The sequence below is a fragment of the Perca fluviatilis genome, chromosome 2, assembly GCF_010015445.1.
Source record: "Perca fluviatilis chromosome 2, GENO_Pfluv_1.0, whole genome shotgun sequence".
Lineage (NCBI taxonomy): Eukaryota > Metazoa > Chordata > Actinopteri > Perciformes > Percidae > Perca > Perca fluviatilis.
The window spans coordinates 7,187,852-7,212,654 of NC_053113.1; the positions used below are offsets into that span (position 1 = coordinate 7,187,852).

At 40.8% G+C, this 24,803-nt stretch overlaps 1 protein-coding gene and 1 long non-coding RNA gene across 3 annotated transcripts in view; both read right to left on the reverse strand.

Moving 5' to 3' along the window:
• LOC120543599 (NLR family CARD domain-containing protein 3-like) overlaps window positions 1-11,688 on the reverse strand; it is a 56,811-nt gene extending 45,123 nt beyond the window's left edge. The window contains exons 1-10 of the mRNA XM_039776743.1: window positions 11,512-11,688; window positions 10,697-10,771; window positions 8,358-8,601; window positions 7,867-7,989; window positions 7,221-7,343; window positions 6,761-6,877; window positions 3,710-3,788; window positions 3,340-3,547; window positions 1,442-3,203; window positions 1,184-1,357 (exon numbers count right to left, since the gene is read on the reverse strand). Coding sequence (XP_039632677.1) covers window positions 1,184-1,357; window positions 1,442-3,203; window positions 3,340-3,547; window positions 3,710-3,788; window positions 6,761-6,877; window positions 7,221-7,343; window positions 7,867-7,989; window positions 8,358-8,470 — 2,699 coding nt within the window. The 5' untranslated portion in view covers window positions 8,471-8,601; window positions 10,697-10,771; window positions 11,512-11,688. The remainder of the gene's footprint in view (window positions 1-1,183; window positions 1,358-1,441; window positions 3,204-3,339; window positions 3,548-3,709; window positions 3,789-6,760; window positions 6,878-7,220; window positions 7,344-7,866; window positions 7,990-8,357; window positions 8,602-10,696; window positions 10,772-11,511) is intronic.
• Window positions 11,689-19,888: 8,200 nt separating this feature from the next.
• Window positions 19,889-23,515, reverse strand: LOC120544114. 2 transcript variants are annotated; one of them, XR_005636458.1, is made up of 3 exons: window positions 23,472-23,515; window positions 20,153-20,460; window positions 19,889-19,957 (listed from the first exon to the last, which is right to left on the reverse strand). It is a non-coding gene; the product is annotated as an uncharacterized LOC120544114 (long non-coding RNA). The 2 variants fall into 2 exon arrangements; XR_005636457.1 differs by lacking the exon at window positions 23,472-23,515 and adding an exon at window positions 20,836-20,877.
• Between the last annotated feature and the right edge of the window lie 1,288 nt (window positions 23,516-24,803).

Genomic DNA, 24,803 nt, shown 5'->3' on the forward strand with positions numbered 1-24,803 from the left:
TAAGAAGACAAATAACGATCTATTTATATGTTGAGCATGTTTAAATATATGCTGCTCTACTCTAAACAAGTTGGAAACAATTATTGTGAATCATGACTGAATTAAGCAATATTACACAAGAGGGTTTGATTTAACTTCATTATTGGCACAACAGTGATGCAGCTAGGACCGAGGCGCTGACACCGAGGTTTGTAAGCATGACTGACAAGATAATATGATGTTAAATCAAACCTTCTCATGTAAATAATCGATTATACAACAACGGTCACCAACTAAATAAAAGTTATAATCAAACTGTATTCATATTGTGTTGCAATTCGTTCTCAAAATAAAGAAAAGCAACAGAGGGGATTTGTAGTCCCTCCCTGTTAAACGTTAGACAGCCAGTCATCTGAAGCTAATGTTAGCTTTGTAGCGGTAGATATTGTGGAAGTTTCCAAAACTTAATAACCACCGCACATAGAAACACCAAACTGCTGGGCTAACTTAATCTGGTTATAACTACAATATTTACGGAAAAAATATTTTTTTCATGGATAGATTTAACTACTATACATCTACAAACTTCATTATTGACGTGTCAGTGACACAGCTCATGTGATCGGAAAAGCTGATGTGATCCAATCAGCTGATGTGATCCAAAGTATTCCAGTAACAGTTAACTCCAGAGTGTAAAAATGTTGTTTCATCCAATGATTCACTTTTCATCCTCTTCCAACCATCCATCAAACTAAGTCCTCCATATGAATCAAAATCAACAAGAAAAAAATCCATTGTATGAATGTTGTACACTAACGTTAATTATTTGTTTTTATTCAGCCCTGGAAGTTACAATGTTGCCATGGAAATGGTAATATTTTATGTGATGTGCTCTGGGTGTGCTCGAATGGCTCTGGGTGTGCTGTCATGCTGATTTGAGTATGTTCTAAATGTCTAGATGACCAATCAGATTGTCTGGTCGGATCTACTTGTTGTATAATCAGGAATAAACAAACGTCCATTAATCAAAGTCACATGATATTAAAATATTAATTATTTCTGGATCTCAGCCACAGTTAATATTTCATTCTTTATGAAGTGATTCTAAATCAAAATAATATACTTTGGAAACATTCACATTTTTTGAATGTTTCCAAAGTATTTTCAATACCCTGTTTTCAAAGATTATTGTTCTTGATCTGACCTGAGAGTCTCCAGTCTGCAGTGTGGACTCTTCAGTCCAACAGAGATGAGCTTCCCTCCTGAATCCTGCAGGTTGTTGTTACTGAGGTCCAGCTCTCTCAGACTAGAGGACTGGGAGCTGAGAACTGAGGACAGAGCTTCACAGCTTCTCTCTGACAGGTTACAGCCACTCAGTCTGGAGAGACAACAGGAAAGAAAAAAGTTATGATATTTAACTCCTGTATATCAGAGTATTTATTGATGAATAAATCTTACTTACAGAGCTTTGTTGGAGGCTTTAACCACTGGCAGAAGCCTCAGAAGAGCCTCCTCTGAAGCACTGTATTTCTTCAGGTCAAACACGTCCAGATCCTTTTCGGATGACAGTAAGATGAAGACCAGAGCTGACCATTGAGCAGGAGACAGTTTATCTGTGGAGAGACTTCCTGATCTCAGGTACTGTTGGATCTCCTCCACTAGAGAACCATCATTCAGTTCATTCAGACAGTGGAACAGATTTATGCTTCTCTCAGCAGACAGATTCTCATTGATCTTATTCTTGATGTACTCCACTGTTTCCTGATTTGTCTCTGAGCTACTTCCTGTCTGTGTCAGCAGACCTCTTAGGAGATTCTGATTGGTCTGCAGTGAAAGACCCAGGAGGAAGCGGAGGAACAAGTCCAGGTGTCCATTTGGACTCTGTAATGCCTTGTCCACAGCACTCTGGTAGAAAGGTGTGGATGTTTGTTCTTCTGACAGCAGGTTGACTCCAGAGTTGATGAATGTCAGATGGACATGAAGAGCAGCCAGAAACTCCTGAACACTTAGATGGATGAAGCAGAACACCTTGTCCTGGTACAGTCCTCTCTGCTCTTTAAAGATCTGTGTGAACACTCCTGAGTACACTGAGGCTGCTCTGATATCGATGCCACACTCTGTCAGGTCTGATTCATAGAAGATCAGGTTGCCTTTCTGCAGCTGCTCAAAAGCCAGTTTTCCCAGAGACTCGATCATCTTCCTGGTGTCTGGACTCCAGTGTGAATCTGCCTCAGCTCCTCCATCATACTTGACATTCTTCTGTTTCGACTGAACCACCAGGAAGTGGATATACATCTCAGTCAGGGTCTTGGGCAGCTCTCCTCCTTCTCTGGTCTTGTACACGTCCTCCAGAACTGTAGCAGTAATCCAGCAGAAGACCGGGATGTGGCACATGAGGTGGAGGCTTCGTGATGTCTTGATGTGGGAGATGATTCTGCTGGCCTGCCCCTCGTCTCTAAATCTCTTCCTGATGTACTCCTCCTTCTGTGGGTCAGTGAACCCTCTGACCTCTGTCACCATGTCAACACAACCAGGAGGGATCTGATTGGCTGCTGCAGGTCTTGTGGTTATCCAGAGGCGAGCAGAGGGAAGCAGGTTTCCCCTGATGAGGTTTGTTAGCAGCACATCCACTGAGGTGGACTCTGTCACATCAGTCAGGATCTCAGTGTTGTAGAAGTCCAGAGGAAGTCGACACTCATCCAGACCGTCAAAGATGAACACAACCTGGAACTCTTCAAACCTGAAGATTCCTGCTTCTTTGGTTTCACTAAAGAAGTAATCAACAAGTTCCACCAAGCTGTACTTTTTCTCTTTCAGCACATTCAGCTCTCTGAAAGTGAATGGAAATGTGAACTGGATGTCCTGGTTGGCTTTGCCTTGAGCCCAGTCCAGAGTGAACTTCTGTGTTAAGACTGTTTTCCCGATGCCAGCCACACCCTTTGTCATCACTGTTCTGATTGGTTCCTCTCTTCCAGGTGGGATTTTAAAGATGTCTTCTTGTCTGATTGTTGTTTCTGGTCTGTCTGGTTTCCTGGATGCTGTTTCAATCTGTCTGATCTCATGTTCATCATTGACCTCTGCAGTCTCTCCCTTTGTGATGTAGATCTCTGTGAACATCTGATTCAGAAAGGTTTGGTTTCCTGCTTTAGCAATCCCTTCAAACACACACTGGAACTTCTTGTTTAGGTGAGATTTGAGTTTATGTTTACAAATTGCTGGACTTCCTGATTAAAAAGACAACAAGAAAGCTCATGAAGTAATTTTGTAAAGAAAACAGGAACATATTTTGGTCCATCTCTGGAGACATTAGTAAATGCCCCATTAGTCCAGCAAGTTAAATCTTTAGAGAAATCCTCTTACTGCTCTGCAGGTGGTCAGCAAGCTCGTCATGCTTCATTCTCCTCAGGAAGTGCAGTGTGATCTTCAGAAATGCCTCTCTGCTCCACCTCTGCTCTTCATCCTCACCCTCCCTCTTACTCTCTGAGCATTTTGGGAAATCTGGACTCAGGACCTTCTGGATCTTCTTAAGCTCATTCTTCACAAAAGTGATGATGTTGTCCTCCAGCAGCTGGAACAGAAGATTATATGAATAACACAATCAAACTGAAATCATGGAAGCAAACATCAGATTCATGTTGGACAGCCAGACAATCCAGTGGTCTGAAAAGTGCAGCATGGAGATGATTGTGAACAGAATAGATGTAAAAGTAGTTGTTGTACATGTACAGACCATAAAGATGGAGTCCAGGTGTGTTTGATGCTGCTGGGCAGACTGATCACTGGGAATCTCTGAGCTCTCCTGGTCCACTCTGTGGAGGAATCAGGAAGAATTAGCTCACATCATGTCTGTCCACACAGAGAAACACAAGGTAAAGGTCCTGTGACTAAAAGTGTTGAACATTGAATCAGATGGTTTCCCCTGACAATTAAGTGTTGGTGGTAATGCTGACCCCACTGTGAATCAACAGAAAGAACTGAGAAGTAAACAAGTGATACAACATGGTTGGCCTAAAGGACTCCCTCCGGAGCCTAAACGATCATATATGATTGAAAACGGCATCTCCGATTAATATTTTAATAATTTTACACAATTTAACACTCTGGTCATCACGGAGATGTGTTTGGTGTCTTCAGGAGTTTTTCTATCCAGCCTGGAACTTGTGCCTTTTTTCGGAGTTGTTGAGCAATAAATCCAAAATCTTACATCCAAGTCCATAATGTATCACGTTTTCGGTCATTTCTGCTGCTAGCTCCATGCTACCGTCTAGCATAAATCTCCCATGATGCTTTGCAAGTGTTGACGCTTTTAAATCAATGGGAAGGCAGGTTCGTCACACAAAGACTATATAGTGGAAAAGTTAGATCACTCCAGAGAATCCGAGCAAGAACAAAGAGTAAAGTGGAAAAGAGAGATAACTGCGGTCTATTACCGTTCTACTAAGAAGAGTGGCGTCACTGTTAAGAGATTTGGGATACATTTGGGCCTTTTTTGAATAAATGTATATAATTTGTCATTAATATAATGTTCATTATGTTTATTTTTGCACTGCATGACTATAACTGTTTTAGAAAACCCAAATGCTTGTGTAGCATTGGTGTGTGTGTGTGATATTGATACATATGACATTATTATTTCGATTATTGGCATAAGTGAATGTCATGAGGGCAAAAGCATCTGGACTTTTTTTTTTTTAGAAAGAATGTATATATTTTGTAAACTGTATAATTTATAATGTTTATTTCTTCACAGTTTGACACCCAACACATATGGGAACTAATTTAGACAGGAGATTGGCTTATCTTGTGTGTGATATCAATTCATATCTGTGAGATTCATGTTCCGTTTTATTTATTTATTTTTCTTTAAGGTCCTACAACCTTTTTCTACATTCAAGGGGCCTCACTGCAGCACACATTTTCTCATAGCCCAGTTTTCCTGAAAAAACTGATGTACATAGATTGACTGTAGACAACAGGGTTGATGTTTTACAAGCTTTTTTAGAAAATAAAACCAGACGGACAATGAATTGTAAAAATGACTCCAGGTTTATTAGGGTTAAGCAGCAGACTGGTATCATAAGGCCAGGAGGTCTGCAGATTCTGTGGTCATGGAAGCAAACATTTGTAAGTAGAAGAAGTTTGGGGAGTCAACGGTGAAAAAACTTCCGTTGGCCTCCACACGATTTTGGCAAACAATCAGCTGACTCAGGAGGGGGAGGCAGATATTAGATGGCCTGTGTGTAGTCGGGGAGAACTGTTGACCTGGACTGAAGATACTGTTCGATGGGGGTTCCCTTTTTTTTTGCTTCCCCTTATTGACTTCTGATGTGACGTCCAACTGGCAAACCCACATCCAACATTTGGGAAGAATTTTGCGTTTTGACCAATTTGGGTGAGTACAAAAAAAATCTGGTGATGAACCCACTCTTGGCCTTAATTGAAACTTGGCCTTAATTGTCCAGACTCAAATGGTAGAAGTCTTCTCATGGCAAATTGTGTCCTCACATAGGTGACACAAACACTTACCAAGGGTTGCTGGCAAGGGCGTAAATCTGATCTAACAGTAGGGGGGGACAATAAACATAAAATTTCTGAAGAGCAATTTTTGAAGGGGACACAAATAATACAGCCACAATTATACTCGTAGAAGACATGCGTACACTGAGGAAAGCCTTAATACTATCATTAGTGTAGCATGGAGACTGTACCATTATCCTTCTTTTCAGTGTTTCTCGTGATTCAATAAAAAAGATCTTGCGTCCTCCACATAAATATTAGGTTATGTCTGGGACAGAGGATATATACTTAACTGATCAGCCACTTAATTTCATATTGAGCAAAAAACAACTGTAGATCTCCAAAATTAACCCTAATATAAGTTCACACACAACGTAAGGCTTATCGCCGTGGTAACGTTAGTTGTAGTGGGTGCATTTCTATCCAACAAGCTAGGTAACGTTACACTATATTACACTAACACAGCGAACGTTTTTGTCATGACTAATTCATTAATTACTCAGCATCATTTTTCTATATGAGAAAAGAAAAACTTAATCTGATGTTTAATGTGAATAAGACAGCTTTGAACCGTCTACTTACTACATTCCTGTCACTACCGATGTGACTGTCACCGTGAGTGTAGCGCAGATCCTAAAGCATGCAGTGGACCAAACCACTCTGAGGCAAGGGAGGGGGGACTCAAAATGTTTCTAAACTTAAAAAGCACTTTTTGGGGTTTGTATTGTTTTACTGCTTACACAGATATTTAAGTGTACATCATTATGTTATTTACAATACTCAGCACTGTTTTAATGATATTTCTAGGGGGGGACAACCCTTAGATGGGGGGGGGTCGTGACCCCCCCGACCCACCTGGGATTTACGCCCTTGGTTGCTGGTTCTCCAGGGGGGATGTACAGATGAAGTTACCCTGGAAGGGGCACTCTGAAGCAGATACATCCCACCCATCCCCCTGGTATTCCCAGTTGGGAAATAACATTTGGGAAGAGTTTTGCCATTCATGATTTTTAGCCTACCCTGTGGCTATGGGAGATTTAAAATGCTTTTTAATGGGGCTAAAACACCAGATAATATTGGACAAAACCAGGTCCAATATTAAATTGAGATATACAATTGAAGACTGGTTTAACTGGAGCTTTCACATGTGAGAATATAAATATATGTAAAGAAGAAAAATGCTGAAAATGTATTTCAAAACTTCTCTGGCTAAATAAAAGTTGAAACATCAATCAGCAATATTATAATAATATTAGCAGCTTACCTCTTTTCAGCATAGGGTTGTTGACCTTTAAAGTCAATGAGGCCTTGATGTGACCAGTCACTCTTGAAGGAAACACAGCTGGGTTCAGGTTCAGCAGAGTCTAGTCTTTGATGGATCCTGTTACACAGAAAGTAAGACCAACAGGGATGAAACTTCACTTTTTAGTATTCAGTCACAAAAACCGCTGGAGACACAAGCAACAACTAAAACAAGATTAACACAATACAATATACAAAAAACTGGATTAAAAAGCTAAAACACCAGAGAATATATTGGACCAAACCAGTTCCAATATTTACCTAAAGTCAAGAGTTGATGACTGGTTTAAATGGACAACTTTCAGATGTGAGAATACAAGTGAATGTGAAGAAGAAAGATGCTGAAAATAAACTCCAAAAACATGGATGGATACATTCAAGTTAAAACATGAATCAGTAATATTATATTATTAACAGTTTACCTCTTTTCAGCAGAGTGTTGTTGACCTTTAAAGTCATTGAGGCCTTGATGTGACTGGTGGCTCTTAAAGGACACACAGCTGGGTTCAGGTTTAGGTTCAGGAGAGTCTAGTCTCTGCTGGGTCCTGATAGAAAAACACATTTATGGAGGGTCACATGTTCAGTTAAAGTCGTCCTGCATAAAATATAATATTAATATGTCTGTAGGACTAATTATTAACAATTAAATGCTAATAATGCTTTACTTTCTGTCCAAAACTCAATACAAATATCTTTTGAAATCAGAATTTAAAAAAACAGTAAGACAGTAAGACCAACAGTAAGACCAACAGGGATGAAAATTCACTGTTTAGTATTCAGACACAAAAAACTGCTGGAGATACAAGCAGCAACTAAACAAGATTAACACAATACAATATACAAAAAAATGGATGAAAAAGCTAAAACACCAGAGAATATATTGGACCAAACCAGTTCCAATATTTACCTAAAGTCAAGAGTTGAAGACTGGTTTAACTGGACAACTTTCAGAAGTGAGAATATAAATGAACGTGAAGAAGAAAGATGCTGAAAATAAACTCAGAAAACTTCTCTGGATACATAAAAGTTAAAACATGAATCAGTAATAGTATATTATTAACAGTTTACCTCTTTTCAGCAGAGTATTGTTGACGTTTAAAGTCAATGAGGCCTTGATGTGACTGGTGGTTCTTAAAGGACACACAGCTGGGTTCAGGTTCAGGTTCAGGAGAGTCTAGTCTCTGCTGGGTCCTGATAGAAAAACACATTTATGGAGGGTCACATGTTCAGTTAAAGTCGCATAAAATACAATATTAATATTAATATTTATAGGTCTTTAGGACTAATTATTAACAATTAAATGCTAATAATGCTTTACTTTATGTCCAAAACTCAATAAAAAACTAAACATAATACTTCAAAATGTTACACAGAAACTAAACAGAAAGATATTTTTAATTGAGACAGGAAATTATTTTGCAAAACAATATTCTCATTTCAGTCTTTCAAACTTTATTTTAAGGAGTGTGCATGAGACTGATATGACCCAAAACAACCCAAATGGGACGTAGTTACATCTAATGAGACTTGTTCCAGTTTGCTGGATGTTCACAACTAACCTCAATCTTCTTCTTAACATTTCAATTTCACTTTCCATTGCAAGTCGCTCCTTCTGCCATTCAAGTCTCTCCATCAATCCTCTCTCCTCCATTTCAAGTAGCATCTCCTCCATTTCTATTCGCCTCTTCCTTAGGGGTCTTTTTTTAAAGTAGCGGTGGCTCCATGGACCGTTTACTCTTCATGGACACACAGCTGGGTTCATGTTCAGGTTCAGGTTCAGCAGGGTCTGGTCTCTGATGGGTCCTGTTAGAAAGAGAGGAAGACCACTTGTTACTCTCCAGAAACAAAAGCTTCTAGAGAAACTAGAAGTTATCAGCAGAAAATAAAGTCTGAAGCTCTTCACTGGATGATTTCTGCTCTCTGCTCATCCTGCTGTGTCATTCATTCTCTTTCTGGGAGAAGAGGAACATTGTAAAGACTCCAGGACTAATGTCATCTTTCTGTCCTTAATGGAGACAAGACTACATTATGACAATCAATCTCACCTTTCTCTCCTGTGTATCAAATGTAAAAACAGCATATAAAGTGGAGCTTTTGCATGAGTCTTTGAGGAGAAACTCTTTTTTACAGACCTGTCCATTAAATCAACTATCCATTTCATCATCATCATCAAATGGTTTGAGTGTTAGTCGACAAATAATTTCTTTAATTAAAAGAGAGCAGATCAGGGCTCAGGTCCCTGATGTAAAAACCTTCTTATTGCATTATATTCTATATATTTACATTTTTAAGTGTTACCTGCCTCCTGAGTTTTGTGTTCTACTTCAAATAAATGAGGACATTTATTTATTTTATTTATTTATTTAATTATTTATTTTTTAATGTGGATTAAGACAAGGAGATTTAGAAGAGCATCGAGCTAAGGCTTCATTCTGTGGAAACCTACAACATTTTGTAACTTAAATTTGTGCATACTAATATATCTGAATGCAGGAATTTAGACGTCAGAAGTTTTTTTTGCCAATGTCGCACCAAATGATTGCTGAGAGTGTGGTCTACACCTAGTCTATATGAATATGATGTGTACATCTCTCTCTATCTCTCTCTCTCTCTTTCTTTTTCTGGGCTAAAATATAAATTACCTAAGTAACTTATTAACTCCCACTGCTCACTGTAAATGATGATTGCAATTTATTGGACATTTCTGTTGTATAATGACAATAAAGCTGAACCTTGAACCTTATAGCAGAAACATTAGTGTGTGTTGTGTCTGACTTTACTCTGATGTAGACAACTGCTTGTTTTCTGACAGTTGGAGAAAAGAAATAAAGCTCAGCTGTTTGATTCCAGTAAATCACCAACATGTAGATTTATCTTCAACACAAGAGTCCTTAACACTTTCTCAGGAAATAAGAAGTAAAGTAGAAACATAATATTTAACATTACAGAGCCAGAAACTAACCCTGAAGAGACCGAAGACTAACGTTTTGTTAAAGTATCAAACAGCAACAGTTTCTTCAAACAGTCCAAAGAGTTGATGAAGAAGAGGGTCACTCTCCACCTGGAGAGAAATCTCTGAAATAGGTGAGCTGTTCCTTCGAATGAATCACAGCTCCACCTGTCAGGAAGCAGGCAGGAAGGGCTGCAACAGGAGCAGATTTTCACAATAAAATGACATTTGGACTAATGGACTAAGTCACTTTTCTGTCCTGTTAGTGTTTGTTCTAGGTTTTGTGGAAGACTGAGGTGCAAATATTCGGTGGCGGGGAGTTTAGGGTTTGACCTTCAAGAAAAGGTTAGGTTTTTCAATAAAAAATATGTAATTTTGCATAATGTTGGACCATTATTATCCCCATATGTGTGTCTTAAACGTTGGAAAAGTTAGATCAGATGATAAACAACACTCAGAAAGATTAAAGACAAAACTTAAAGCTAAAGAAGTCTGACTACAATCATTAGATCTGAGAAAAGTTATAAAGTTAGTTTTGATGCTCACATTGACTTTTATTCTGAAAGGTTCCAGAGGAAACAGTAGAGTCCTGTTGTGTCTGACTTTACGCTGGTGGAGGCAACAGTGTTTTTTCTGACAGCAGGAGAAAGCCCCCATCTTCAAACTCAGCCTTCATTTAGATCTCAACTACATAGCTGAAAAGTTTCCTGACTGCAGCCTCACGGTTGGGACAGACAGACGTATAAACACCTGACAAAGTATTTAAAACCTCCTCTGTAATAGTTCATGCTACAACATAGAGATTTATCATCAACACAAGAATCGTCTAAACTATCTCAGTAAATAAGAAGTGAAGTAGAAACATTATATTTAAAATTACAGAGACAGAAACAAACCCTGAAGAGACCAAAGACTAACTTGTTGTTAAAGTATCAAACAGCAACTTACAGTTTCTTCAAACAGTCCAAAGAGTTGACAAAGAAGAATTCAGGTGAGTTGTTTTCTGATGAGTCACAGCTCCACCTGTCAGGAAGCAGATTTTCACAATAAGAGCTTTGTTTCTTCTCTCTGTGTAACTGTGGTTGTTGTTGTCAGTGTGTGTTTGTTCTTCCTTTGTCCCGTGAATGCAAAACCAGGAACTTTTCACACGTCGAGTTCCAACATGTTTTAAATGTTAATAAACTACTGACTGACTAAAAAGATCAGAGGAGAGATGAGGAGCTACACTGAAAAGATGCAGAACAAGTTTTCAGCCAACAAGGCTGCGTCAGAGCAGACAGGCCTGCAGGACATCACCTGCCTGATAATAACTGGATGGATTATCATAGAGTGGGCGTGTCTGTGAAGAGAAGGCTTGGTCCAGAGAAACATTTTCATTCAGATACCTGGAGGTCAGAGGTCAACAGACCCCTTTGAAAATGGACATGCCAGTTTCCTCCTTGCCAAAATGTAGCCTAACTTTATCTCATCCTCCCCCCCTTCTTGAGCTGATTTGAACTCCTTTATAGTTTCATCTGGAAAAAAACTGTGAATGTGCAGAGTAACACGCTGTCAGATAAATGGAGGACAATAACAAGTACAAGCTTTCCTTCTGAGATTAAAGCAAGTATTCAGACATGTTACTGCAGTAAAAGTACTAATAGCACAGTGTGAAGTTACAGCAGCTGGCTGAGCAGATAACTAACGTGGAGAGAAAACAGACAGACTCTCTGCTCCCTGAACTCAACACAATATGAAAATGACAAAGTGAAAGACTTACGTACTGGACTGCTCTGATTGGAGGGTTTCTCACGCTGCAGCTGGACCTGGAAGACCTCTGGGACACCCAGACATCTTATTGTGTGTGTCGACTGAAACCTTTATCTCTGACAGCAACACAACCAACCTGTTTCAGCTTCATCAGGAGGAAGAGGAGGAGTACAGAGGAGACAGAAAGAATCCTGTAGAACCAGAAACACCGTGACAACAGAGATCAGAGGAACAGTAACACTTTATTACAACCAGCAGTGATAAACGGGAAATTAAACTTCAGTTAAAAATGATTTTAACTGTTAAACAACGACATGATGATTTATAATGTTACTGATTATTGGTAATGTTGTCATTTGTTATTTTAAAGAGAAATACCAAAATAAGGAACAATCCAACTAAGCCAAAGTCCCCAGTTAGTTTCCATCTCTGAGTTGGTGATGACGTCATGGCGCCCTCTGGTGGACATCAGCAGAAAATACAAGCAGAGCTCCACCAGACATATTCACCAACACAGTCTCACTCCCTACTTGTCAAATGTATGACACATGGTCAAACAACCCTGGTGTCAAGTTTCAACGAAAGAGGTGTACCCTTGACGTTATTTTTCGACGTGGGGGTCCGTCAGATTCATGTTATTCCCTCACCGTCGAATATCGACGAAAGAAAAAACACACCCCCCTTAACTCAAAATCTGTGACAATTATTATTGGTATTTTTAGCCCAGTAACCGCTGTTTTAATCAACATTACTCACGAGATATTATCATGGTTTATATGTATTTCTTTTAATGTTATTATTTCGGTCTATTTCGGCCAGGGAAGTTGGGTTGCTTTTTTGTTTATTTATATTTTTTAAACTATAACGCTACATCTATCAACATTTATTTAGATGTTATCATGGTATTCATTTTTTTATTATAACAATATTATTTCGGTCTTATTACCGGTGAAATATTACAGTATATGCTGTAATACAGAACATTACGATATGATCCGAGCTGGATGCATTCAAAGCTGATATCCCACAACGCAATGTGGGCATTCATTTCAAAGAATCAGGCAGGGATCAGCTGGTCTTTAACGCCAGTATCGCTTCAATATACATAAATACAGTCAGTGGTTTGGTCACCAGCAACAACACGCTGCTCAGTTTTGTTCCAGTAAGTCAGCGGTTCTCAAAGTGTGGGGCGCGCCCCACTGGTGGGGAATAGAGACGTGACAGGTGGGGCGCGCCAAACGGGAGGACATTTTTCTTTTTTTTTGCACAATGCATTCGTTCTAACTTCCGACTTTTAGAAGCTGGATATATCATTTGTTGCGTGTAAATATAAATGTGGATAACGTTAGTGATAGTGACATGCTTGCTACAGTTGCGTTTCTACAGATGAATCGGCGAAAACACGTTTTATTTCTCTGATTCACGGCTTTGTTCTAGCGCCGCTGGGCGCTCCCTCTCCAGTCTCTCTCTAGGTCTCTCCACCATATAACGCTCTCTCTCTTCAGTCTCTCTCTAGGCCTATATCTCTCCACCATATAACGCTCTCTCTTCAGTCTCTCTCTATGTCTCTCCACCATATAACGCTCTCTCTCTTCAGTCTCTCTCTATCTCTCTCCACCATAACGCTCTCTCTCTTCAGTCTCTCTCTATCTCTCTCCACCATATAACGCTCTCTCTCTCCAGTCTCTCTCTATCTCGCTCCACCATATGCCACCATGCTTTCGGGCAGTTGTTGAGCTCCTCCGATAAGGATTTTAAAATGAATGCGCTGTCGATATTGTCTGTAGGCCTAACAGACGCGATGGAGGAATCTACACATCTCAGTTCTCAAGCGGCAGCCACCTGATGTAAACAAATTCAACCCAAGCGTTCTTTGGTGACGTGGTTGATTATGTTACTGTTGATCATGTGTCCGACAATCTGATTGGTCCGAACAGATCCTGTTCGGGCAATAATTGCTTCTCAACGGACCTCCAGACCGAACTTCCCGACCTGGTATGGGCGGGGGCTAAGTTCGGCTGGCATCCAGGCTACATAACCACTGAAAACTGTCAAAAAAATCTAACCAGAAATGTGCTGATTGATCGTTGTTTTGGTACATTAAACCACGTTATAAAGCCCATGAGAACCGTTGGGAGTCAACCCACAGCCGCTCCACTGCCCTGCTGAAAATGTGAAGCAGAAACGCCTCAGATGTCAGATAACGGCCATAATAATTGGACTTTGGGTTCGATTTTCTGAAAGTTTTCAGTGGTTATGAGGAGCAATATGAGAGAGAAATTTGGTAATCACTGATCATTGTTTACGTACATTAAACCACGTTTTTATTCATTAGTAAGCTACAGGACAGCGTCTTTCAAACATGACCTGCGCGAAAGAGAAAAAAAAATAATGAATGCGTCATTGTACCCAGCACTTCTGGAAATGTACTTCCAAATGCGTCTCTGTCCCCAGCACATTTCAAACCAAACCGACGCCCATGGACTTACCCGTAACTCAATCTGGAAAATAATTCGATTTCGTATTTTTGACCCTCTGAATTTACCGTTGGATAAGCCTAAGCATGATACGGGACAGCTTAGGATGCTCCAGGCTGCAGCCATACCCGCCTCCACTAGACTAGAGAGTGACTGCACGTGTGTGTGTGTGTGTGTGTGTGTGTGTGTGTGTGTGTGTGTGTGTGTGTGTGTGACTATAAATGCAGCGCGTGTGAGAGCAAACCGTCCTTATAGCTTATTAGACCGATCACCCCCGAAATTGTGCAATGCAAAACAGGCTCATTGCAGCCACTAATACAGGGAGAATAGACCTTTCTTGCCAAATGGATTGCTGTTCCTTTTTTTGAACAGATTGCAAAGTGGCACTTTTATTTCTTTTCTATTTTTGAACTTGATACAAATTTTGACACAGCTGCACTTTTATTTTCTTTATTTTTGAACTTGCTGTTATTTGATGTAGATAGTTAGTTGCATTTTGATACAACTTGTTAATTCAATAAATTGGAACATTTTAAGCTTGTTGCGTATTTCATTAGCATTGTGTTGGGGCGATGGGGGCAGGTGGGGCTTGAAAATTCCCCCTTGTCCAAAGTGGGGAATGACCGAAAAAGTTTGAGAACCACTGCAGTAAGTTATGTACCATAATAATGTTTAAACGGATCCACGGAAGTGACGTAGTAATTACCGCTTCTCGTCTGTGAAAAAATGTTGCACGTTGTACGTGAGAATTTACACAATAAAATACTAATAATGAAAAAATAATGTTTTTTGCTAAGCACTTTGATTTGCCTTATATATACTACATAAAAAACCTACAGTTGAGTGTTTACAAATACAGCCTAATAGCTTGTTTGACTAAATTGCAATTTTGACTTGTACTGTTGTGAAAAACAATAAACTATATACAAAGAGAAGCATTTTTTATTTTATTTTCCATGCATAGTTATTTAAAAACACAATTTTCTAATTTTGCAGTTGATGAATATTAAAAGCAAAGACTAAATGGGAAAAACATGAGTATATTTATGTGTAAAAAGGTAAAGGTACTTTATTTGTCACATACACGTAGCAAAATTCATTCTCTGCATTTAACCTATCCCTCAAGGGAGCAGTGGGCAGCCAATCACAGCGCCTGGGGACCCACTCCAGATCTGAGCCAGTGCCTTGATGGTGGGGGAAACTGGAACACCCGGAGGAAACCCACGCAAACATGGGGAGAACATGCAAACTCCACACAGAAAGGCCCGGAACAAACTGGATTTGAACTCAGAACGTTCTTGCTGTGAGGCCACAGTGCTAACCATTGATCCACCATGCTGCCAATGTGTGAAACTTAGTTTGATTTAAAATCACACTGCATTATTAGTTGTTTTAAATAAATGACTTTTTAGAAATATAAATTTATGGTAGGCCTAACATATTAATTATTATATTCAGAAGATGATCCTCATATCAATCACCGTGGTTACAGCTTGTAGCCATCCTAACCCTTGTAGCCTTTACTGAGAATACCTTTTCAAAATTAAGAAGGGACTAGTTTTAAGAAGCATTTTCAGGAAATTAAAAGGATAAGCAGATTGTTGCCGAGGTTTTTGTTCACAGAGTAAGATGTATATAGCTTTGTTTGGGTATGTATACATATGTGTTTTGGCATTTTTGGCACACTTCTACCTCAGCCTATATACTGCACACAGACAAAACACACACATCTCATTCAACCATTTCACAAGCTGAAGAAAGGGTCGTGGCATGGGTCTGAGGCTATCAGAGGTCATAAATGATGAACCAATCAATCAGCTCTGATCCTAGGCACCTTGGTGTTCATATGGACAACACCTTTGGCTGGAAGGCCCGTGTTGAAAGTGTGTGTTATCATTTAGAGCAGACACCCACGGTGAATCAGATGGTTAAAGTTATACAAGGCTGCATTACAGAGCATTTTAATATGACGTTGTGATGAAAGGTTGTGTAGAGGAATAGAAACCAGTCTCTCCAGGCAATCACACAGAATATGGTCTGCTCTATCTTTATTCTCCATGCCAAGTATGAGCTCTTATCCTATGGATAGATAGGTATGGGTAAACTTAACATTTCTAAACTATAGGCCTAATTTGGACCTACCTCAATTAAAACTTTAAATAATGTTGCTTGAGGTTGCGAGTGTTGTGCAATAGCTTCATGATATGATGCATAGGGTTGTGTGTAGGTTGCTCTCTGTTTGTGCAGCAATAGATTGTTGCTGTGTGATGTGCTCCAGTCCGACTTTCACTTTGTTTATGTTGTTTTTTATTGTAAGTATATGTCAAGTGTTATGTGTGAAGCATTTGAACTTAAGGCAGATATCCCTCTGGGGACAATAAAGTATCCTCTGCAAAGTGGTCTCCATGATGTCTAAAAATTAAAACGTTGTCGTAGGACAATAGCAAAGGATATATGACTCCTGCTTTGAAATATTGACCTCTGAACCTTGAATCAAGTCCATGTTTGAAGGCTTGTCATTTAGCAACAGAAGGTGCTACACACATAGGACCAGCTGTTATAGAAAGTTCTGGACCTCAGCTATTATTTAGATATGGTTTTCAAAATGTTTCTGTTTTGTTTAACTGTTAGACATTGTTGTTGTGGCATTATTGTAAAAGGTACACAGTCATTCTAATCTGTTTTATTTCAATTGAAATGTTATTTTATTGTAAGACTACAACATGAGCACAAACTAAAGCCTGCAATTTGAAGTTTTTGAATCCAACAAAGTAACCTACAGCAAAGTATGATTTTCATGAAGTGGTGGAAGCAAGCCATCTATTTATCTTCCTGAACTGAATGGTTGTGTCCTATTGCAGAATAAAATACTTTTAAATGTCCAAAATCCATTTTGACTCCTGTGTCATATATGAGTCAGTTCAAAGGTTAACATACCCAGCCAGCAATGACATGTGGGGCCCAGATGAGGGCTTCATGGGCGGCAAATGTGGGCCCCATTATGGGCTTGCACCCGGGATCCACATTGGGGCAAGCCGTGGAAGCCCAGACATACTAAAAGTGGGACCTGTAAGGGTCTTATGTGGGTCCTAACTGGGTAATTCATGTCAGACCCATTTGGGCCCCACCTGCCCAAAGGGGTTTAAAGTGGGTTTGCACCCAGGATCCAGCTGTGGATGCCCAGATGGCAGTGGCGGATCTAGAAAATTTTACATGGGGGGGCAAAGGGGTAGCAAGAGATCTTGGTAGGGTGGCAGGGGAAGACGGTACATGGAAACCCTCATACATAAACTGATATGCCCTACTACGCCCCGCAACGCCCTGCTATGCCCTAAACTGCTACGCCCTAAACTGCTACAACTATTATTTCTATTCATAGTTCCATTATCTTTTTTGTTACTATAATTACCATTATTATGAATCATAATTCTCTATATCTGTATCCATCTGTATGTAACCAGCGCCACCACCAAGACCCTGGATATGTCTGATGTTTCTGTTGCACCAAATGCTTGCTCTTGGGAGAATTGTTGGGTCATTGTAACTTAAAGAGTGTGGTCTAGACCTACTCTATCTGTAAAAGTGTCTTGAGAAGAGTGAACTGTTGTTGTATATGTAAATATTTACATATCTAACCCTATAACATATACAACAGAATGGAAATAACCAAAACTGAAAACACATCATGTCGACATGTCATGTTACTGTACTGCAATTTATATGTACAGGAGAATATAAAACCAACCATATGGTCCAGGGGTACTGCAGCCTCCTCTTCCTCTCTGTCATCTTCATCTGCCTCCTCCTGATCACTCTCTGCCTCTGTCCCTCTCTCTGAACCTGCAGCCTCCTCTTCATCCCTCACTGTCAATTCTTCCTTTCCCTCTTCTCTTTCACTCATTTCTGCATCTCCTTCTGTGGTCTTCTCCTGCTCTGACCTGCCTGGTCTCTCCAGTTCCCTGTCTTCTCCTTCTTCATTTCCCTCCTCCTCTTCCTCCTGTGCACTACTCAGGATTTTCTTGGCTGGCAATATCCCCACTTTTAGGCTTCAGCTAATATCTCCAGCTACTCTGGCCTGCAAAAGTCAAGATGTGAAAAGCTCTTGTTATTATTGTATTACATTACACTGTATGGCCCTGTAGCTAATAAGTAGCCTAAAAAACATAACATCAGACGAGATTTATTACATGCACACATCAGTTATGTTTAGACTAGCCTTCTTAATCCCGTTGTATTTGTTGTTTTCCCAGTTTGACAGTAAAGGATGTTGCCTGGTTTAATTTGTGCAGCCGTATTGCCGTGATATGTGAGAGGAAGTGGATTTTATAGTAGCCTACTCCTTAACTAATCACACACACATGATCGGTTCCAGCAAGCACTGTGTAGTGTGTTAACGTAACGTAACCGAAACGGCGACCCTCTGTAAACGTTATGAATTCAAACATGCCAGTTTGTAATATTCTGTATTATGCTCTTCTTGTCTTTACTGAAATCAAACTAATCAAACAGCAGAATGCGCTTACAACCCACGAGGGAGCGATTTGACTTTTGGCTAACAGACGCGCTGTTGTTGATACTGACTCGCCTTTAGCAGACATTATAATTATTACAAATTTAACTTTAGATGAAACGTGTGTTTTAACTTCACCTGGGGAAACAGACTTCACTTTGAGAGGCTCGGGGAGGGGGGGCAGCTCAGTCGCTCCAGTCTTTGCCGGGATGCAGGGCCCCCACACCGCAGCAGACTCGCTGTGTGCGAGCCTGAATGTGCGAACGGTGCTCTGCACGTTTGATGCAGGGACGTAGCTAAGTATTTGAGGGGCAGGGGGCTAAGATTACATCTACAATTATTATTTATTATGAATTAATATAAATTAATTGTTTGTTTCAATGTTTTAAGAAGCCTGTGCACATAGTGGCAGTTTGTTTTTACAAGCAAAGTTTTTTGAATGCCAAAGTTAGGGGGGCAGCTGGGGGGGCAAGGCCCTACAGTGGGGGGGCAGCTGCCCCCCCTTGCCCCCCTGTAGATCCGCCCCTGCCAGATGGGTTTTAAGTGGGACCTGTAAGGGTCTTATGTGGGTCCTAACTGGGTAATTCATGTCAGACCCATTTGGGCCCCACCTGCCCAAAGGGGTTTAAAGTGGGTTTGCACCCAGGATCCAGCCGTGGATGCCCAGATGGGCTTTAAAAGGGACCTATAAGGGTGTTATGTGGGATCTTAACCTGGCAATTCATGACAGACCCATTTGGGCCCCACCTGCTTAAAGGGTGTTTAAAATGGGCTTGCACCCAGGATCCACACGGGGGCCAGCCGTGTATGCCCAGATGGGTTTTAAGTGGGACCTGTAAGGGTCTTATGTGGGTCTTAACTGGGTAATTCATGTCAGACCCATTTGGGCCCAGCCTGCCTAAAGGGGTTTAAAGTGGGCTTGCACCAGGATTCAACCGTGAATGCCCCTATGGGCTTAAAGTGGGCTCTGTAAGGATCTTATGTGGGTCCTAACTGGGCAATTCATGCAAGGCCTATCTAAGCCCAACCATGCCAAATGATTTAAGGAAGCAATCCAAGAAAAACGAAGAATGAATATAAGTCCAAGATAAATAAAAGACACTTGACGCTTTGAACTGCAAGAAATATATTGTTAAATTGAACAACAAAAATGATCTTTAAAAAACAATTTAAATGTCACAACATACCGGTAAACAAATAAAAAATATATTGTTAAAAAATCTCTGAAAAAAAAAAAAACACCTCTCCAAAAAATACATTAATATAAAATACACTCATGGCGTCTGAAGGAACTGTAAGGTGATGGGAATGGTTCAGGTGGAGTGAAGGTGTGGTGAGCAAACAGTCTCGGTCAGAAGACGTCAGGTGGTATGGAGTGAGGAATGAAACAGGGAGAAAGCAGGGTTCAATGCAGCACCAGTGGTATTTTATTTATCATTCAGAGTGACGTGGATTCATTGCAGTTACTGTGTGCTGCAGAAAGGGATAACAAACATAATACAATTAATGATAGTGGTCAATTAACACATACTGCAAACAAACAAATGCACAGGCTTTCAGATAGTACAACAATATATCCACATTGCTTATGGCACATGGCTGGCAAACCATGGCATTCAGTTAGCAGTGCACATGGTAGCATAGCAAAGTTAACTCCTGAAGACTCACACAGGTTGCATTGGAGTGCCGGCAGAGTGAGCAAAGAATGAGCCAAAGGGTTCACAATCAATTTATAGGCAACAGGTGAGGTGGGCGTGGTCAGGCAGCAGATAGCAAAAGCCTCCTTGAAAAAGTGGAACGGAGTTGAAAGGGAATGGGATGGCAAGAGTCTTTTCAGCGTCTGTGTGGTGGACGCTCCTTTTTCTCTTTGGGCTCTTGCAGCCCTCTCCCCTCCACGGTCACGTGCGCCGGTAAACCACTTCAACAGCGCCATTTCCACTTCACATTTTGAGTCATTGCATTACTCTTCAGTGCACCTAAAAACAAAGGAGCATAAGTCAATTCAGCAAGGTTCTTTTTTGCTCCAACAAGTGCATGTTCTGCTCTTTCAATGGGTTGTCTCAGTCCGTTTTTTAGCGCTAACAGTCACGGAGATATTCAAGCAGTTTAGCACTGTGATGGCCACAGCTGTGGCCACACAGCCATCTTAAAGGCGGTAACCTCATACACTCACATTTATCTTAGTTCATGCTGTTTTCCTTAAGACTGGTTTCTATATCTTTTCAGACACATATTTTGTTGTAAACATTTATTTAGTTTTAAATAACTTACAGGGCACTGGATTTGGTTTACATATATACTTTATTAGTTTTGGATTGGTTTTCTAATATTATGGTTTTCTTTGAGCTTACCAGTGTTGCGGATTCCACACCCTGGAGTGAGGCATGCAGGCTGCAGGGACAAAGGGGTGGCGTCTGGAACTACAGTAGCTTTATAGGAGTGGTGGCTAAATTGGACTCTACCACTACTTGTCATGTCAGGAGGGAGTTAGCTTTATTTGTCCTCAAGATATTTGAGTTTTGATTTGTATTGTCTTTAGTACATTTATTCAGTTAATGTTAATTAGGGCCCGAGCGCCGACAGCGGCGAAGGCCCTATTGAAACTGAAGGAATTATTGTTTCTTTCTTCTATTATTTTCCCGTCAAATGAATTTGCTTTTTGAGGGCCTTAACATATTCAAAAACTCACCAAATTTGGCGGTCGCATCAAGTCTGGTGAAAATGTACGTATTTTAAGGGTTTCGGGAAGAGGCGCACAAAAATGGCTCGCTAGCGCCCCCTAGAAAGTTAAGAAAATTGAGCCCCTGCAGTGCGTTTAACGTAGACTCACGAAACTTGATAGACATATGTAACATGTCACGATGTACAAAAAACTTCATTAGCGCCATACCCTAAACCCAACAGGAAGTCCGCCATTTTGATTTCAAAGTTCGAAATTAGTGCGATTTTGGCCATTTCCACATGTCGTACTTTAACGAACTCCTCCTAGAGATTTCATCCGATGGACTTCAAACTTGGTCTGTACCATCCCAACATCTTAACGATGAAAAGTTATTAAAAGAAAAACTTTTCGTCAGACGGTGTGGGCGTGGCGTGGCGGCCATTTTGAGTGTTTAGCGATGAACAAAGAAGTTGTTGTAACTTGAGTGTACGTTGTCGTATCTGCCCGAAATTTCTCACGATGGACAAGGGTCCAGGCCTGAGGACACCTACAGGCCAAAATTGACTTTTGGTCATAGCGCCCCCCCCTGGCCACAGGAAATGCGCCTTATATGACAAACATCATCCGATTTACATGAAACTTAGAATGTGTGGTCTACATGTGATACTGAGTTGCCTCCTATAATATGACCACGCCCACTTACTCAGGCCACGCCCCCTTTCATAACATTTGAACCGTTTAAGGTAGAGTCTTGTGTGAGGTGTCATTGAACTCAGCAGAGAGTTCCTTCTTTATTGGTGATGGTTTGGCCCGCCCCCTATGCATAAGCCACGCCCCCTTTCATAACATTTGAACCGTTTAAGGTATACCCTTGTGTGAGGTATCATTGAACTCAGCAGAGACTTCCTTCTTCATTGGTGATGGTTTGGCCCGCCCCCTATGTTCAAGCCACGCCCCCTTTCACACATGCTGACCCATTTAAGGTAGAGTCTTGTGTGAGGTATCATTCATCTCAGCAGAGGCTTCATTTTTAATTGGTGATGTTTAGACCGCCCACTATGCTTTAGCCACGCCCCCTTTCACAGCTAATGAACCGTATGACGTAGAGTCTTGTGCGAGCTATCGGTGAACTCGGCGGGGAGTTCCCTTTTCATTTTTGCCGATTTGCGGCGTCTGAGTGCCGCGCGAATGCACGGTCGCAAGGAGCGGCGTCCGCTGGTAACCCCGACGAGCGCAGAGGCGCGAGGGCCCGTCCATCGCTGCTCGCAGCTTTAATTAAGATTACATTTCTTTTGGAGTAAGTGTTTAGTTGTTTTCTTTTGTTATTTGTAATTTACATATTAGTGTTATTGTTAGTCTCCCCCTGGGTGTCAAACCTGTCTGATCACCCAGTATATAAGTCCCCTTTGTTTCTTGTATAGGAGGTCAGTTGTATTTTTGAGTTTGTTATGTTCAGAGTTTAAGTTCAGTTTGTTTGTTTGACCTCTTTTAAGGGCCCAAACTTTATCTTTATTTGTTGTCAGAATTTTTTGTGGGTAAAATAAAAAACCCTTTTTTGAAATCTCCTTGCGACTCCTCATGCCTAACTGCTTGATCCCTGACAAGCACCATGGAATTCGTTTTCTAGTTAGTGCTCACCTTTCTTTGAAAAGAAGTCAGTTACCAATTGTTTCCCCTCATTCTGTTTTCCCTCCTCCTCCTGTCTTTCCTTTCTTTTTGGTAGCATGATTTGGCTTTCTTTGAGAAAAGACATTTCTACAGCAGAAGTTTGCGCTCCACCAGACGCTCAACTGAACTGGCTAACGTAATGCATGCAGGTGGACTAAACCATTTGGCACATTAGCAAGGGGGGGGTGAGACCTTTTTGTATACAAAATAGTCAGTCAATCAACCAAGTTATTCTGCCAATACACTAACTTTACATTTCATCTGATATGCATTATGAAATGTTATTAGGAAATAAAAATATTCAGGTAAAATAAATATATATTCCAGACTTTTCAAGGGCCCTCTCTCCCCTTGGGCCCTGGTAATCAGTATTGGTTTTACCCCCGGTCCGATGCCCCTGGTGTCTGTGCTGCTGCTCGTCTTTATCCAGAGAGAGCCAACACTAAGCGACGCACAGGTCTGCTTCAGAGCTCCGTCTATCGTGATATATTAATTATTGTCCAACCTCTCCCGCTGTTTTTCCTTTTGGTTAGATTCTACATCAGATTAAACAGCACAAACCAAAAATACAGACCACTGTACAACTGGGTAATTCTGCCTAAAGGGGTTGTACAACACAAAGTGTTATTTTTCTGGCAAAATAATATTTCAACTTACCTCAATTTGTGAATGTCTGATAGAAGTTCTCCTTGAAGTCACAGGTAGCAGCAGTGCTTTCTGAATGGACTGCTAACGTTTTGAGCGCGAAACAAGGCCTTTGCATACAGGCCCCTTATAGATGTCCTAAGAACTGCCTGACCAAATAACAATTAAATACAGTAAAATTCGTAAATTGAGAGAATTAACAAATGTTAACTGCTCCGCTGGCTTCATTATGAATGAGCCTAATTAGGTGTTGTGTGCATAACAGGCGGAAAGAGTACTGAAAATCTGTACTCAAGTACAAGTACTGTTACATTGCTAAAATATTACTCTGTTACAAGTAAAAGTACTGGTGTTAGAGAAATACTCAAGTAAAAGTACAATTTGTAAAAAAAAAAAAAAATTACTCAGAGTATTAGTTACTTTTAACCACCGTCACTTCTCCAGACTAGGGCTGGATGTGTTTTCCTTTACCAAAAGTTAAAATGCCAACAATCTATTAATCATTGGATCGAGGCGCCGCCCCCTTGCTGGCGACTCTGCTACCACTGTGTCAGAACTCGGAACGTCCGTGTTTTGTGTTTTTGTGACTCTTTGGAAGTCTTTTATTTCTGGATTATTAGCGTGATCGATCCCTGACGACCTAATTATGATTTTATTCAACAATCGTACCGTTGTTTGCCTTCTGTGGCTGTGGACACTGATTGTTTGGAAAGCCGTGCAAACAACATTTCAGGCTATGAGAGAGCCCGGCCTACCTCTCATGTATAGCCGGCATGAGCTCCTTCAACTGCGTGTTTCTGTGCCAGGATTACTGAATCATGATGCTGATCTGACAGATATCAAGCCCAGGGCCAAAGGAAGGAAGAGGGGCAACAGAGGAGGTGTTCGGGTACGAAACCGTCGGCGGGGATTTAAACCTGTTCTACCTTCGGTCATTATGGGGAATGTCCGCTCCCTTGTCAACAAGCAGGACAGCTACGACAGCTTGAACAAGTTTTTATCGCATGTTCCGGCAGACCAGCTTACTCTGTTTTTCTGAGACGTGGCTGTCCGACAGGATACCTGACTCTCACGTGGAGATGGATGGTTTTGTACTTCATAGGGCAGACAGAGATCAAGCAAACACGGGTAAGAAGCAAGGTGGAGGTGTTTGTTTGTACGTGAACGACCGGTGGTGTCACGCCAAACATGTTACGGTAAAAGAGAGAGTCTGTGACCCGAACATTGAGCTCATTGTAGTAAGTTGTCGACCTTACTACCTACCTAGGGAGTTTTCCCATGTCATCGTCATGGTGGTGTACATTCCCCCATCGGGTAATGGGAAATGTGCCACTGAGACTATTT